The 15,936-nt window shown below is 44.9% G+C and overlaps 1 protein-coding gene across 1 annotated transcript; it reads left to right on the top strand.

Moving 5' to 3' along the window:
- Nucleotides 1-186: 186 nt before the first annotated feature.
- Nucleotides 187-5,307, top strand: LOC114102037 (tubulin gamma-1 chain). The gene is made up of 11 exons (XM_027947292.2): nt 187-317; nt 639-751; nt 949-1,116; nt 2,370-2,438; nt 2,710-2,789; nt 3,209-3,335; nt 3,584-3,670; nt 3,782-3,931; nt 4,340-4,492; nt 4,575-4,736; nt 4,913-5,307. Exons 1-11 carry the CDS (start codon nt 269-271, stop codon nt 5,108-5,110), a joined length of 1,356 nt encoding a protein of 451 aa, XP_027803093.1. The 5' UTR covers nt 187-268; the 3' UTR covers nt 5,111-5,307.
- The last annotated feature ends 10,629 nt before the right edge of the window (nt 5,308-15,936 follow it).

The raw sequence follows: 15,936 nt of genomic DNA, 5'->3' as shown, positions 1-15,936 counted from the left end.
GCATGCGCATAGAAAATAAGGCGAAGAATGCGTCAAAGTACGTCCCCTGTGCCGAGGCGCCGAATCCGATCCGAAACCACGCACGCGCAATCCACACCACTGAAGCCAAATGAATAAGGAAATACCATCTCCAGAACTCAATTCTCATTGGAAAGGAGAAAGTTCGTGGGTGGAGCGGGTCGTTTGGCGCCTGCGTCTTGCGGCGAGCGGGCAGGCGAGCGGCGGCGTTGCTGGCGGGAGCGGGTGCAACGCTGGTGCCTGAGGAGCGATGCCGAGGGAAATCATCACCCTACAGTTGGGCCAGTGCGGCAATCAGAGTGAGCGAACCTCCGGCCCCTCGGCTACCCAGGTTCTTTAGATTCGATGGGATCTCACTGTGGGATCCTAGGCTCCATCGGTCCTTCCTAGAATCGTAGTTGTCCGAAAGGCGGGACATCCCTGACCCAGTGTCCAGTTGTCCAACCCGAAGGGACCCTCCCCTACCCAGTTACTGGCATGCAGCCCTTTCCTCACACACTAGTGAGACCTAAACCTTCACTTCTTATCCCTGAACCCCCGAGCTCAGTCCCCTTTCTGCTAATTGGATCTTGCCCAGACCCAGATATCCTTTTTCTTACCCCGCCTGCCTCCTCCCCCAGTTGGGTTCGAGTTCTGGAAACAACTATGCGCCGAGCATGGTATCAGTCCTGAGGGCATCGTGGAAGAGTTCGCCACCGAAGGCACTGACCGCAAGGACGTCTTTTTCTACCAGGTGCCCCTGGAGACTTGGTCAACGCCAACAGTGGCCCAGGGGACCTGAAGGGAAGGGCAGTGTCTTGGTACTGGGAAACCCTGTGGACAGAATAGCCAGGGCGGCTGGCTTGAGGAGGGAGGATTAGCAGAGCCAGTGATTGGGAGAACTCAGGACTTGGCCCACCTAGCTGATTGAACCTGGATTCCCCTTGATAGGCAGATGATGAACATTACATCCCGCGAGCAGTGCTGTTGGATCTGGAGCCCCGGGTGATCCATTCCATCCTCAACTCCTCCTATGCCAAGCTTTACAACCCAGAGAACATCTACCTATCGGAGCATGGAGGGGGAGCTGGCAACAACTGGGCGAGTGGATTCTCCCAGGTCATTTCCTATTCCCTGGCTGGGCCCACAACTCCCTGTGTGGGGACAGGGCCTGTGACTTCCTAGAGAGAGATTAAACCAGATCAGTGATGTGAATGCTGGAGAGCGAGAGGTGGTGCTTGCCTAGAGTTAAATTTATAATATTGTTAAGAACCTACAATAGCTAGTGTTGTGTACCAGGCCATTCTAAGTGCTTTACACATTTTAACTTATTTAAACCTCTCAACCCTAGAGGTAGATACTACAGGTCACCAATCTGTTACCTGCCCTTCCAAAAAGTTCTGAAGCTAAAAAACATTTCATGTTGTATTTAGCAGTAAAACCAAATTTCAGTGGAGACTGGATATTTTATATTTTATATCCAACTTAATGTCATTACCCAAACTTATCATTGCTGATATATTAAGGTATTTGATTAATGCACCTCAGACCCCCATGAGGTTTTATTTAATATACATTATATGTCTCAAACTGCCTAAAATCTGATATGTTGCCAGCCATAGGAGCACACTCCTGTTAATCCCAGCTACTCAGATGGCTTGCCGTCTTCCTGAGGCAGGAAGATTGAAAGTTTGAGGCCATGCCGGGTGTGGTTTATTAGGAGGCTAAGCAGGAGGATAGTGGGTTCAAAGCTAGCCTCAGCAACTTAGTGAAGCCATAAGCAACTCTATATCTAAATAAAATATAAAAGGGCTGGGGATATGACTCAGTGTTTCAGTACCTCTGGGTTCAATCCCTGGTAGCAAAAAAAAAAAGGGGGGGGGGAAAGTTTGAGGCTAGGCTGAGCAATTTAGCAAGACCCTGTCTCAAAACAAAATTAATTAAAAAGGGCTGGGGATATAGCTCAGTGATAAAATGCCTCTGGGTTCAATCCCAGTATCAATTAATTAAATTCTTTTGAGCTCCAAAACAAAACTGGCCCCAAGAATTTTAGATAAGGGAATATAGATGTGTGTTATTACCTTCATTATGCAGATGAGAAAACTGAGGCATAAAAAGATTAAGTAATCTGTCCAGAGTCACTCAGATATATAGAACTAAATATACAATGATAGAACACTTGCCTAATATTCATGAGGCCCCAGGTTCAATCCTTAGTACCAAGCTTGCTTATAACCACGGCAAATAAAAGGCAAAGCAGCTGTGCTCCACAAAAGGACTTTCAGTACTATAAGGAAAATTAAAGGTATTCTTAGTTCAGAGTTTTTGTCTCATAGTCTTGTTCCACACTGATCCTCTCCATGTCTGTTCAGGGAGAGAAGATTCATGAGGACATTTTTGACATCATAGACCGGGAGGCAGATGGCAGTGACAGTCTAGAGGTAAGTATATCAGAAATGCTAGTGGGGCTATACACGTGGAAGACTTGGCAACACCCCTGTAGAATCTAGGCATGATATCAATCCATTTACCCCTTGCACTGCTACTAGCATCTTTGAAGACAAGGTAGGGTCTCCTAAGCTGTATGTGTGAGGGGACAGGAAGAGAAAGAAGAACATAAGAAAGACAAGGAGACCAAAAAATTGTGAGATGGGTCTAGTTTGAAATCCTGCTATTATATACATAGACACTGACTGTCAATTTCTTATGCAGGGCTTTGTGCTTTGTCACTCTATTGCTGGGGGGACAGGCTCTGGCCTGGGCTCTTACCTCTTAGAGCGACTGAATGACAGGTAAGTCTCTGTTTGGGGGCTAGGAGAGACATGAACTTAAAGTTGATTTCTTCAGTGACTGGGAGGCCCAGCAGACATATCACCCTACTTACATGAGAAGGAAAAAGCCCTTCTATTGCCTCCTATAATGGGGAAAGTGAAGTTGTGATGGAGAACCATTTCACATTCCAATTGGTCAGAACCAGAGCCTAGAATCTGGCCTCTGATTGAAGGTCCAGGGAATGTCACTAAGTTTGGAGTTGGAATCCTAGATTTTGGGATATCTATTGGCTCTTCCTCCTTTGTGGATATGGACTTTGAAAACTCAGGTCTCTATAATTTCCCCCATCTAGATTTAGCTGTTTCCAAATAACTGAGGAAGCCCATGTTCACCCAGCCTCTAAGCTGTTGCTTTCTTCCTCTTCTCCCAAACTTACCAGGTACCCCAAGAAGCTGGTGCAGACATACTCAGTGTTCCCCAATCAGGATGAAATGAGTGATGTAGTGGTCCAGCCATACAACTCACTCCTCACACTCAAGAGGCTGACCCAGAACGCAGACTGCGTGGTGAGTCTGGGGTTCTGTCTGTCCCCATTCCTGATGCCCCTGTCTATTTAATCATTTTCATGTATTCAGGAAGTCTGTTTAGGGCCCTCCTATACCATAGGCCTGGGAAAGTTCCTTTGGGGTGAGAAAGCACCTGTCGCCAGTTTGAAAAGTCTAGCCATGAGACTCAGAGCTTCAGAACCTAGGCTCAGGCAGAGCTTCTTATATTCCTGCCTCCATAAAATCTGCCACTCTCTTCTGTCCCCCAGGTGGTGCTAGATAATACAGCCTTGAACCTGATTGCCACAGACCGCCTCCACATCCAGAACCCATCCTTCTCCCAGATCAACCAGCTGGTGAGCCCCATCCTAGACTCCATTGGACCAGAAACCCTCACTGCTGGAAGGCCATCTGGGAAGGGAGGTCTCACATGGGCCAAAACCCATGATGTACACCCCCATCCCCAGGTGTCCACCATCATGTCGGCCAGCACCACCACCCTGCGCTACCCCGGCTACATGAACAACGACCTCATCGGCCTCATCGCCTCGCTCATTCCCACACCACGGCTCCACTTCCTCATGACCGGTTATACCCCCCTCACTACAGACCAGTCAGTAAGAGCAGCCTTCAGTGTCCCGGGCATGGTTGGCCTGGGCCCAGAGACACTGACTTTGACTTTATTTTCTCCCCTCTGCCCAAGAACTATCCTTTGCAGCCCCACAAGGCTCTTGCTCAGAGACTGGCAGGAAGCAGGCCACTTGCCTACTGACTTGTGTCCACCTTCCCTCAGCCTTGGCTCCTGCAGGCACGGGGATGAATGGGGTTGGCTTCTGCTCATGCACAGGGGCATGAGTTTGCTAAGAGCCTACTCCTGCCTCAGAGTCTTGGGGTAGACCTGAACCTAGAGACATTGTCCACAGATATATCACAGTATCCTGAGTTGGATGGGGACATGTGTTGGCTCCTCTTTTGGACTATGTCTTAAGTGCCAGCCTGGTCCCTGTGACCCACTTTCCCCTCAGGTGGCCAGCGTGAGGAAGACCACAGTCCTGGATGTCATGAGGCGGCTGCTGCAGCCCAAGAACGTGATGGTGTCCACAGGCCGGGACCGCCAGACCAACCACTGCTACATCGCCATCCTCAATATCATCCAGGGAGAGGTGGACCCCACCCAGGTAAGTGAGGCCTCTTTACCCTGTCCCCTGAACCCACAGGGTAGAGGAGTGGCTACCATCACTGCTCCCATGCCCACCGCAGGTCCACAAGAGCCTGCAGAGGATCCGTGAACGGAAGTTGGCCAATTTCATCCCCTGGGGCCCAGCCAGCATCCAGGTGGCCCTGTCAAGGAAGTCTCCCTACCTGCCCTCAGCCCACCGGGTCAGTGGGCTCATGATGGCCAACCATACCAGTATCTCCTCGGTGAGTTTGCATATTTCTCTCCAAGTCAGTTTCCTGACTGTGCCTCTCCACTCTGCATCCCTGCTCCCCCTGCTGCTGCATTTTGCTGTGGGGATAACTCAGCCTGGGTTTCCTGGCTCTCTGGGCCATAATGCTCCTTAATTTCTTTGTGACTCCTGCTTTCTACATGCCCCAAGCTCTTTGAGCGGACCTGTCGCCAGTTTGACAAACTGCGGAAGCGGGAGGCCTTCATGGAGCAGTTCCGCAAGGAGGACATCTTCAAGGACAACTTTGATGAGATGGACACGTCCAGAGAAATAGTGCAGCAGCTCATCGATGAGTACCATGCAGCCACACGGCCAGACTATATCTCCTGGGGTACCCAGGAACAATGAGTCCCCCAGGACAGGGACCCTCATCTGCCTTACTGGTTGGCCCAGGCCCTGCCTGACTGACCACCCCTCAGCACAGATCAGGGACCTCATAAATATCCCATATACACAGTACACGCACTCTCTGTTGGCCTGGGGACACGTTTACTTCTCCTCTTATGAGACTATTTATCTTTAATAAAACACTGGATGTAAATCAAGTCACTGGTCTCTTCAAAGGCTTCAGCACTGAGGAAGAGAGATGCCTGTTCATCACTGAGAAGCCCACCCCCCTACCCCCACTTCTAGCATCTTCAACTCAGAGAACAGGCTTTTCCTTCATCCTAGTTTTAGAGAGCACAGGTGGGGTTTGACCCACTTAATTCCTTTCCAGGGTAAGAACACCCACAGATATGGTCTGGTTCCCTGACACTTGTTGCAGTTCCCTCCCACTATAGCCAGTGTGGAATATTTCACCTTGTTTATATGCTCACATCAGAGTGTTCAGATCATCACAGCCACAGGCCTGGGACCACCATCCTACTACTAGGCCCTACGCAAGCAAGAGTCAGCCTAAGTGCCATTCTGTTTCTTGCCAGCAAAGCATTGCCACAGAGCCAGTCTGGGAGAGCCACTGGTCTAGGCATCTGGAGCCCAGGAACATAAAGTCAAAAGATCAAGTCCATGCCAGGCACAGTGGCACTATAATCCTAGGTACTCAAAAGGCTGAAGTAGGAGTATCCCAAGTTTGAGGCCAGTGCAGACAATCTAGCAAGATCCTATCCCAAAATTAAAAAAAAAGAAAGGACTGGCGAAGTAGCTCAGTGGTAGAGCATCCTAGGGTTCCAACCCCAGTACCACAACAAAAAAATCCAGAATCTAAATCCAAAGTGTCTACTATAAGTAGAACCAAAAGTGGTTCCATAAGTAAGTTCCATAATTTTGTTCTCAGGCTGTTTCCAATTTTGTTTTTTGTTTTTCATACTGGGGATTTATTTTTTATTTTGAGACATTGTTTCACTGAGTAGCTTGGGGCCTTGCTAAATTGCTGAGGCTGGTCTCCAATTTGAGATTCTCCTGCCTCAGCCTCCCAAATTTCTGGTTTCTCCAGTTATTTAAAGGGCCAGTGCCTTCCACTTTTGGTGGAAGATTGCAGGGAAATGAGAATCAAAAGGGTAAAATCAGTTCTCCCTAGACTTTTGGTGGACTGTTAAGCCCCCATTAACTCTTATATACCCCACAGGTGAGGACTGTAGTAATAGTGAACATGTAGCATAAGTAATTATTTTGTTTAATCCTCATAACACTATGAAGTGTTAGGTATTATTCTTGATCTCATTTTATAAAAATGAAACTAAAGTGGTCAATTTCTCAAGTCACCCAGCTAGTAAATGGCAGAATTGGATTTAAACCTTGGTTTGACCAGCATCTTTTTTTTTTTAATTGCAGTACTGAAGACTGAACACAGGGGCGCTCTACCACTGAGCTACATTCCCAGCCCTTTTAATTTTTTTTGAGACAGAATCTCACTAAGTTGTAAAGACTGGCCTTGAACTTGCAATCTTCCTGCCTTAGTCTCCTGTCACTGGGGTTACAGGCATGTGCCTCCACGCCCAGTTAGCATCTATGTTTCTAACCATTGCACTGCTACCTTTTGTGGTATCTTATAGGCTGTTGTAGAATCTCTTGACATCTTTTTAAATTTTTTTCAGTACTGGGGATTGAACCCAAGAGTGCTTAACCATTGATCCACATCTATAGGCACATCCTGCCCCGCCACCCCTCACTGCCTTTTTTAAAATTTTGAGATAGGGTCTCAGCAAGTTGCTTAGGGCCTTGCTAAGTTACTAAGGCTGGGCTTCAACTTGTGATTCTCCTGCCTCAGCCTCTGTAGTCACTGATATTATAGGCATACATCACCACACCCAGCTCAGGTCTTTTGAAGCCATTCAATAAGCCCATGGTCGTCAGAGGATGTGAGGACTTTGAATGCATGTACAGAGAGGGCAAGTTTAATTTCTGAAGTGGGGAATATAGACTTTAATTGCAAAATGTCCATCACCCAGGGCAGGGAGACTGGTGAACTGAACCTGCCTTCAGGGTGTCTGGGGCCAAAGCTAGAGGGTAGGCCTATGGGATCAGAAGGATGGGGGCTGGCAGAGTATAGCATGAGAGTGAAACACTGGCCCAGTACATTTTCTGCCATTTTTCAAGACTGAAGAAAACCAAGGAACTTGGGGCAAATTAAGATTTTTTTTCCTTTTTTTATATTAGAAAGCTTATTCACTGGCCTTAGCAACTTAGCAAGACTCTGTCTCAAAAAGGGCTCAGTGGTAGAGTGCCCCTGGGTTTAATCCCCAGTACTGAAAAAACAGTAGGGGTAGGGGGCGGAAAGGAGAAGCAGGGCTATGGCCTGGTGACACCATTCTACCCATAAACCTGTTTATCTTTAGTAAAACTCTGCGTGGGAGAGCAATATATCACCCAGACCCCTATGAAGAGGTCCATGTAGGACTGATGGGAAAGAACAGGCATTCAGAAGCCATGATCCAGACTGTCTCATGAGAGGCAAGGAGGCCACAAGCCTGTCACCACTATGCAGCAGCCAGCCTGTCACTATCAGTTGTCAGGATTTTCAGGGGGATGACTCAGGGACAGCTAGACTGGACAGTGTTAACCAGCTGCCTGCTCTCCCAGTGGGAAGGAAGATAACTTCAGTGAAAATCAGAGTATACCTGGTCCCTGCTCAGCTCCCCCTCCTACTTCTGGTACTCCTGGGGGCCTTGCCTCAGTCCACCCTTTTACTGCCTCTGCTCCTGATGACCAACCTTTCCTCACTTGGAACATCTGCACAAGTGGCTGATACTGAGTGCCTGCCAATGTATCGAGGCTGCTGTAAGTGAGTGGCCTGCTGGCTCACCTCCAATCCACAAGCAATCCCAGGGCCCTCCTTTGCAGGATCCAGTTAAATCAAGTGTGGAGACCAAGGCAGGAGGAAACACCTAGGTAGCCCAGAGTAAAAACGTTTCCTTTGGATAGCAGTACAGTCACTAGCTCAGGTGGATAAATAAATACCCTGAGAGCAAGAAGCCAGCCTGTCTGCCAAGATGCCTTCTTTTTCTGGCTGCTGAGTACCAAGTATTATGAGCACAGACAGCACTTCAACACAGCCTCAAGGCCAAGCCCCTCCCCCAAGGCTATTTCCAGATCACCATCACCCCACACCAAGACAGCCCCTCCCTGTTCTTAGCCAGCAGCAAACTCCAAAGTATGTCAACCAGAGGGCATTAGGGAGGCCAGGTGGAGAGGGAGGGAGGCCTCTGGGAATCAGGGCAGCAGGTGGAGCTGGTAGTGAAAAGTCCCTGTGGTCAGAGGGCTTGCAAACCATAAAAGTAACTGTCTCCGTTTAGAGACAAGAGCCACTGTGAAAATGTTGTAAAGAAAGCAGAATGCCAAAGCCTAGAACAGGAACATCTTTTTGACTAAACAAATAAGAGAAAATTAGCCACTTTAAAGATAATGTTCCCAAAACACTCCAGGGTCCTATAACCCCAGGGTCCCCTCAAACATGAATCAGATGGAGATCTAGAGCAGGAAGTACATACCCCAAAATAGTTGTGAAATGAATTGAAACTCAGGGACCATAACTGGAAAGTGTGTTGAAATGAGGCAAAGATGAGCACAGTGTCAGGGAGCTCATGGTGGGCACAGGCACTGGACATAGTTGGTGAGTCTGTTGGGCCTCACCCATGGTGTCCACCAATTGCAATTATTCTAGATGTCCTCAATGGAAAGTCAGTTAAAATCCTACATACAATACAAACCTCCAGTAATGCCTGGCTTCAACACTTTCCCTTTCCATTTTATCAAGTATCTTAAACAGGGAAGGAGCCACTTCTACAAGTAACAGACACATATTAAACTGACACTCTGGTTTACTAATCCATCTCTTGTAAACTTTAGATTCCCTGGGGCCTGGTTACTGCTGCATGAATAGATTTAAGATTCTTGCAAGCTGCAGACCTTCTCAGTCAGGGCTTAATACCTCCAAGAGACCCAGCTGGAAATACCCTCCTCCTATCTCATTCTGGTAGTATCACATTCATGACCATAGCTGCAGAAGCCAGAGGTAGGCAACACTTCTTCCAACCTTCAAATCCATCACTGAATTATTAATAGGGTGACCAACTCATCCTGGTTTAGCACTGAAAATTTAAAATCCCAAAAATCCTCTCCAACTTTAATTTATTTATTTATTTATTTATTTTTTTTTTAACATTTATTCTTTAGATTTCGGCAGACACAACATCTTTGTTTGTATGTGGTGCTGAGGATCGAACCCAGACTGCCCACATGCCGGGCGAGCGCGCTACCGCTTGAGCCACATCCCCAGCCCTCCAACTTTAATTTAAAACTAAAGTTCCCACATTCTTTCAATCCTAAGAGAACTCAGACAGTTGGTCACCATAGATTAATGGACAGCCCGGAGAATGACTAGAAAATCTCAAAGCAGGGGCTGGGGTTTTAGCTCAGTGGTAGAGTGCTCACCTAGCATGCACGAGGCACTGGGTTTGATCCTCAGCACCACATAAATGTAAAATAAAGATATTGTGTCCACCTAAAACTTAAAAATAAATATTAAAAAAAAGAAAGAAAATCTCAAAGCAGTATGTTTGAATGATCAGGGTTGCATTAAGGCCTGGTGGACATTTGTTCATGAATGGAGCAAGCATTTATTAAAATGGAGATCCAGGAGCCACCTTCCAGCTACTCAGGATGTTTAGAGAGGAGGATTGCAAGTTCAAGGTCAGTCTGGGCAACTTAATGAGACTCTGTCTCAAAATAAGAAATTTTAGGGGAAAGAGAGGTACTGGGGTCAGAATTAGAATAAGATATATTCCATGCTTGTATAATTATGTCAAAATGGATTCTATTGTCGTGTGTAACTAAAACAAACCAATAAAATAAAATAAAAATTTTTAAAAAGAACCAGAGGATGTAGCTCACTGGTAAATGCCCTTGGGAGGGAGGGAGGGAGGGAGGAAGGAAGGAAGGAAGGAAGGAAGGAAGGAAGGAAGGAAGGAAGGAAGGAAACCAAACTCCTGGCACAGTGGCATATACCTCTTGTTCCAGATACTCAAGAGGCTGAGACTGGAGAATCCCTTGAGCCTAAGAATTCCAGGTCAGTCTGGGCAATATAGTAAGACCACATGTTAAAAAAATAATAAAATAAAAGCCCACAAGTGAATGATGACAATAAGATATAAAAACTATATGCCAATAACAGAAAAGAAGAGGGACCCTAACTTCTTGGAGGTGAAAACCAATACATTTTTTTATTTAACACAGATTTTTACTCTTTATCTACAAACTATGACAGATGAGAGTTCAGGTTATTAAAAAATAAATGGATATATTTGGTTCAATTTTAGAACTATATATTAATACCAAAACCGGGCGCAGTGGTGCATGCCTATAATCCCAGCAGCTCAGGAAGCTGAGGCAGGAGGATCCCCAGTTCAAAGCCAGCCTCAGCAATTTAGTGAGGCCCTGAGCTACATCCCCAGTCCTTTTTATTTTTTATTTTAAGTTAGGATCTCATTAAGTTAGTTAGGGCCTCATTAAATTGCTGAGGCTAGCCTCGAATTTATGATTCTCCTGCCTCAGCCTCCCAGCCCTGGAGGCAAGGGCCACCACACCCAGCAATTTGTTTTGTTTTATTTGGTACTGGGGATTGAATCCAGGTGCATTTTTCCACTGAGCTGAGGAGCTCTATTTATTTATTTAGAGACAGGGTTTCCCTAAATTACTTAGAGCCTCACTAAATTACTGAGGCTGACCTCGAACTTTGGATTCTCCTGCTTTAACCTTCAGAGCTGCTGGAATTAGAGGTGTGTGCCTGTCAAGTTTTGATTCATAGTCTACTTACCCTTTTCTTACTCAAAATTCTAACCTGTTTAGATGTATGAATTCCTAAACCAACACACATTTGAAAAGAGAAAGGAGAGGACCTAAAAGTAAAAAGCAGTTAGATCAACATTCTCATCCTGATGAGGACAGAAGAGATAGAAAAATTACAAAAAACAATAAGGTTGGGGATGGGGTTGTGGCTCAGTGGTAGAGTGCTCGCATAGTGTGCATGAGGCACTGGGTTCGATCCTCAGTACCACATAAATGTAAAATAAAGATATTGTGTCCACTTAAACCTAAAAAGTAAATATTAAAAAAAACAAAACAAAACTATAAGGTGGTGGGGCTGGAGATGTAGCTCAGTGGTAGAACACTTACACAGCACCTGTGAGGCCTTGGGTTCAATCCTCCCAAACTGGAAAACAACAATAAGGGCCATTTGGTTTAGAGGCAAACATGCCTTCAAAGGATCTTGTGTACAGCCCAGTAAAAAAAAAAAAAAAAAAAAGAGCTGGAGTTCATGGTACATGTCTTTATTCAATTGGAAAATAATTAATTTTATATAGTATTTTGCATTTAAGAAAAGGGGAAAGTTGGGTGTAGTGGCATGTGCCTATAATCCCAAGTATTCAGGAGGCTAAGGCAGGAGGATTGTGAGTTCAAGACCAGACTGAACAGTACAGCAAGAACTTGTCTCAAAAGTGTGTGTGCATGGTGGTGGGAGGTAGACTGAGAGGGGAGGAAAAGAAATAGAAAAGAGACAAGAAGACATTTTGCAAATATTCCCAGGGAAAATCATGCTTAAATGTTTAAAAGCATGGGACCTAGACAGATAAGCCTAGTTATCTGGAAAACATTTCAAGTGACTTATCTACGTGGAAAATCTTTTTTTGTTGTTCCTTGATAAAAATGAAGGGCTAAAACAATGAAGGTTGGGCTGGGGTTGTGGCTTAGCAGTAAAGCGCTCGCCTAGCACATGGGAGACCCTGGGTTTGATCCTCAGCACCACATATAAATCAATAAAATAAAGGTATTGTGTCCAACTACAACTAAAAAATAAATATTAAAAAAAAATGAGGGCTACTGCTTTTCCACTGCAAGAAGCAGTGACCTTCTCAGGGCTACTGGCACCTGTTGACCACTCTCAGGACAATTACCCCTCCCCCCCACCATATTGTAATAAATTATTCACTTCCTGGATTTCCCCATTGGTTTATGAGTTTCTTATGGACTGTGACAGTGTCTTTCATTTCTGTTTACTGGTATCTACCACAGGACCTGTACATTGTAACTATTCAACAAACACTTGTTGAACAAATGGAAGTATGATGTCAAAGCCATACTTTTTATTCCTCACCTTTCCTTTAACAAGAAAACATTCAAAGGCTCTCTCCCTCTACTCCCTCTCTCTTTGCTGGTTGCCATGAGCCACACAGCTTCCTCCGCCACACACTTCTGCCATGATCTTCTCTCTCATCTGGCCATAGAGACAATCAACCATGGACTGAAATCTCTGAAAGTGTGAACCCAAATTTGAACTGAAATATCAGCTCTTCTTGGTCTTGAGCTTTTCAATCTTTGAATGAGGATTATACCATTGGCTTTCCTGGACCTCAGGCCTTCTGATTTGGATTAGAATTATACCATCAGTTCTTCCGGTTTACAGCTTCCCACATTACTCTGCAGATCTTGTGACTTGCCTGACTCCATAATTGCATAAGCCAATTCCATAAAACAAATAAATAAATAGGCACACATAAAAAGAAAACATTAGAGATGCCACATAATGGGCTGTGGTTATGGCACAGTGGTAGAGGGCTAGCCTAGCATGTGTGAGACACTGGGTTTGATCCTCAGCACCACATAAAAATAAATAAATAAAATAAAGATATTGTGTCTATCTACCACCAAAAAAATTTAAAAAAAATAAAAGATTTGCCACACAATCAAAAAAATGTATACCCCCAGGACAAATTCATATGTTTATCATGTTTACCTATAGCTCAAGAATATTATGATTTGTGTGTGTGTGTGTGTGTGTGTGTGTATATGTGTGTTGCTAAGGATCAAACTCAGGCCTTGAACTGTACATCCAGCTTTAATCTGACTTTAATACTAGACAGTTTTCAGAGAGAAGTTGGAAAAGGAGGAAAAATGTGTAATTTCTGCAACTAGAATTTTTTAAAAAAATTCCTCCTGTGAATGATATAAGTAAAGATATCCCAAGATGCTTACACTGAATAGCTTATTGTTTCAGGAACCAAATGTCTTGATGTAGTTGAATTTCTGATATTTGATTCTTTGGAAATTTTCCCAATGGATACATTATACAAGATGCTATTACCCTAGTAGAAATAAACCAGTGACTACAAGTATTTTGCTTCCTATGAGATCAAATAATAGTCATGGATCTCGAATTGGATCTGTAGACAGCTGCACAAAGCAGATTATCAGTGGAAGGTATGATGACCTGCAGTCAGTTGGGCAAAGAGGGCAGTCAGAATTGGCACAGCTGCAAAGTCACCCACAGAATAAAAGTCACCAACTTGATGTGCTCCTCTAAGACAACTTTTCTTTTTCTTTTCTTTTTTTTTTTAGTTGTAGATAGACACAATATTTTATTTTTACATGGTGCTGAGGCTTGAACCCAGTGCCTCACATGTGCTAGGCGAGCACCCTACCACTGAGCCCCAGCCCCCTAAGACAACTTTTCAATGGCAAAGGAACACAACCAAGGTCAAGTGCAGGCCAGAAGAAGGGGGCAAGAAGGGAAAGAGGTCCTCAGATTATCCACTAACAACTGGACCAGTGAGGAAAACATTGGATCAAACAGCTGTGGATCTTGACTAAAGACTTAAAAATGATCTGTCTTCCTTCCTCTGACTCAAAGTTCTCCCTGAGAACTCCCATTCCTTGTCTGTCTCTCCTTCTTTAAGATTTATGAACTTTGAGAAAGTAATGTCCTGAAACTTTTCTCTTTTGCCCACTTAGATTTCCATTTCTGAACTGGGTGCAGTGGCACACACCTGTAATCCCAGTGACTCAGGAGACTGAAGCAGGAGGATTGCAAATTCAAGGCCAGCCTCAGAAACTTAATGAGGCCCTAAACAACTTAGTGAGACCCTGTCTTAAAAAAATATAAAAAGGGCTGGCAATGCCACTCAGTGGTAAAGCACCCCTGGGTTCAATCTCCAGTACTAGAAAAAAAAAATCAGTTCTGGAAACCGTTCTACCCCAGCATCCCATTAGCTTGGACCCCAAGGATGGGAATGAATTTCAGAGCACTGGTCATAAGGATAGTATAAGAAAATACCAGTTCCCCAAGAGTCAGGAAAAAGATGAAGCAGAGATGGATGAAATAAGGTTTAGGTCAAGGAACCAAAGAAGAATAAGACTACGCTTTTGTTTCTAAGGCACTACCATAGGCAATACAACTCAAGAGGGCCTCACACTCAGAAATGGGACAACCTTAAATTAAAGACAAGTATAGCCCCTGAAAATCCCTGAGACCTAGCCCTCTTGTGAAATATCTACTGAATCAGGCCTGAGAATAATCGAATACTCTGTCCATCCTAGCATCCAATTGTATTTAGTGATCTCCGTACAGTGACTGTTCTATTCCTACTATGTTCCTTTGGATATGTGGTGTTTATTCCTCTGTATGCATTTCACTCATTCAGCAATTTCCCAACCTATTATCCGTATGTGTGTGTATGCCTTAAGGTAACCACGGTCATTGGGTGACCAGCTGTTAATCCACAGTCCCTGGGCTACCAGCTGAGTATTATTACACTCCCTTACTCCATTCATTTTAAGTCCTGTCATCTGAACAACAAATCTCTATAAATGCATGTGTTCTGTCTTGCCTTACCCCAATAGTTCTTTTTTTTTTTTTTTTTTTGTATCAGGGAATTAACCCAGGGCACTTAACCACTGAGCCCTTTTCATTTTTTATTTAGAGACAGGGTCTCACTGAGTTGCTGAAAGCCTTGTTAAATTGCTGAGGCTGGCTTTGAACTCTCCATCTTTCTGCCTCAGCCTCTCAAGCTGCTGGGGTTACAGTAAGTGCCACCATACACGGCCCCAATAGTTCTTGACCTTTTCTGAATCACGATTCTGCTATGGACCTTTCCCCAGGGGGAAAAAAAATACACGTGGATTTGCAAGCAATTTCAAGACATTCTTGACTTATAACATTCTCCTTCAGATCCCAACTCAATGGTAACAATTCCTGCTGGTAGGAAATGAGGACACTTTTTTTTTTGGTACCTGGAATTGAACCCAGAGCTGCTTTGCATCTCAGCCTTTCTTATTTTGAGACAGGTTCTCACTAAGTTGCTGAGGTTGTCTTTGAACTTGCAATCCTCCTGCCTTAGCGCATGTGCCACCGAACCAAGCAACACTTGGTAACAGAAGATTAAAAGCCTAATTCTAATTCTTCCTTAGTTACTCTCCATATGCATAAAGCCTGCAGAGAATTTTTGTTGTTGTTATTGTTTTGACCCTGGCTGGGAGAAAAAAAATGTTGGCCAACCTAATCCCTGAGGTCCAGGCCAGGTGCCATTGTCATATGTCCACTGAGTTCAGGTAGCAGGCTCATCACGACTCTACTCTGAGGCTGACCTGCACCTGTACACTCCCACTATTCAGCTAGCCCAGACCTTACACACCTTTCCCTATGGCCACTGGTGCCAGCCAGGTAGGTGACTCTGGTGCTCATTTTGTTACCTTGAAACAGTAGGTGAAGGATATCCTTTAGGTCTGCTGGGCCACACCTTTTTTTGTGTTTTCTTCTTCTCCCTTTCATCTGTTTCTCTGTGTCTGTCTCTTACACTCCAGCTATCCACAGAAAAGCATCTCAAGGACTCCTGGATAGGATTTTCTGGAGACATCTTCAGGGAAGACTGTGGAGCTCAGTAATGACTGCCACCTGGCCACTG

This window comes from Marmota flaviventris, chromosome 17 (assembly GCF_047511675.1).
Source record: "Marmota flaviventris isolate mMarFla1 chromosome 17, mMarFla1.hap1, whole genome shotgun sequence".
In the NCBI taxonomy this organism is placed as follows: domain Eukaryota; kingdom Metazoa; phylum Chordata; class Mammalia; order Rodentia; family Sciuridae; genus Marmota; species Marmota flaviventris.
This window is presented reverse-complemented; position numbering and strand designations above follow the sequence as displayed.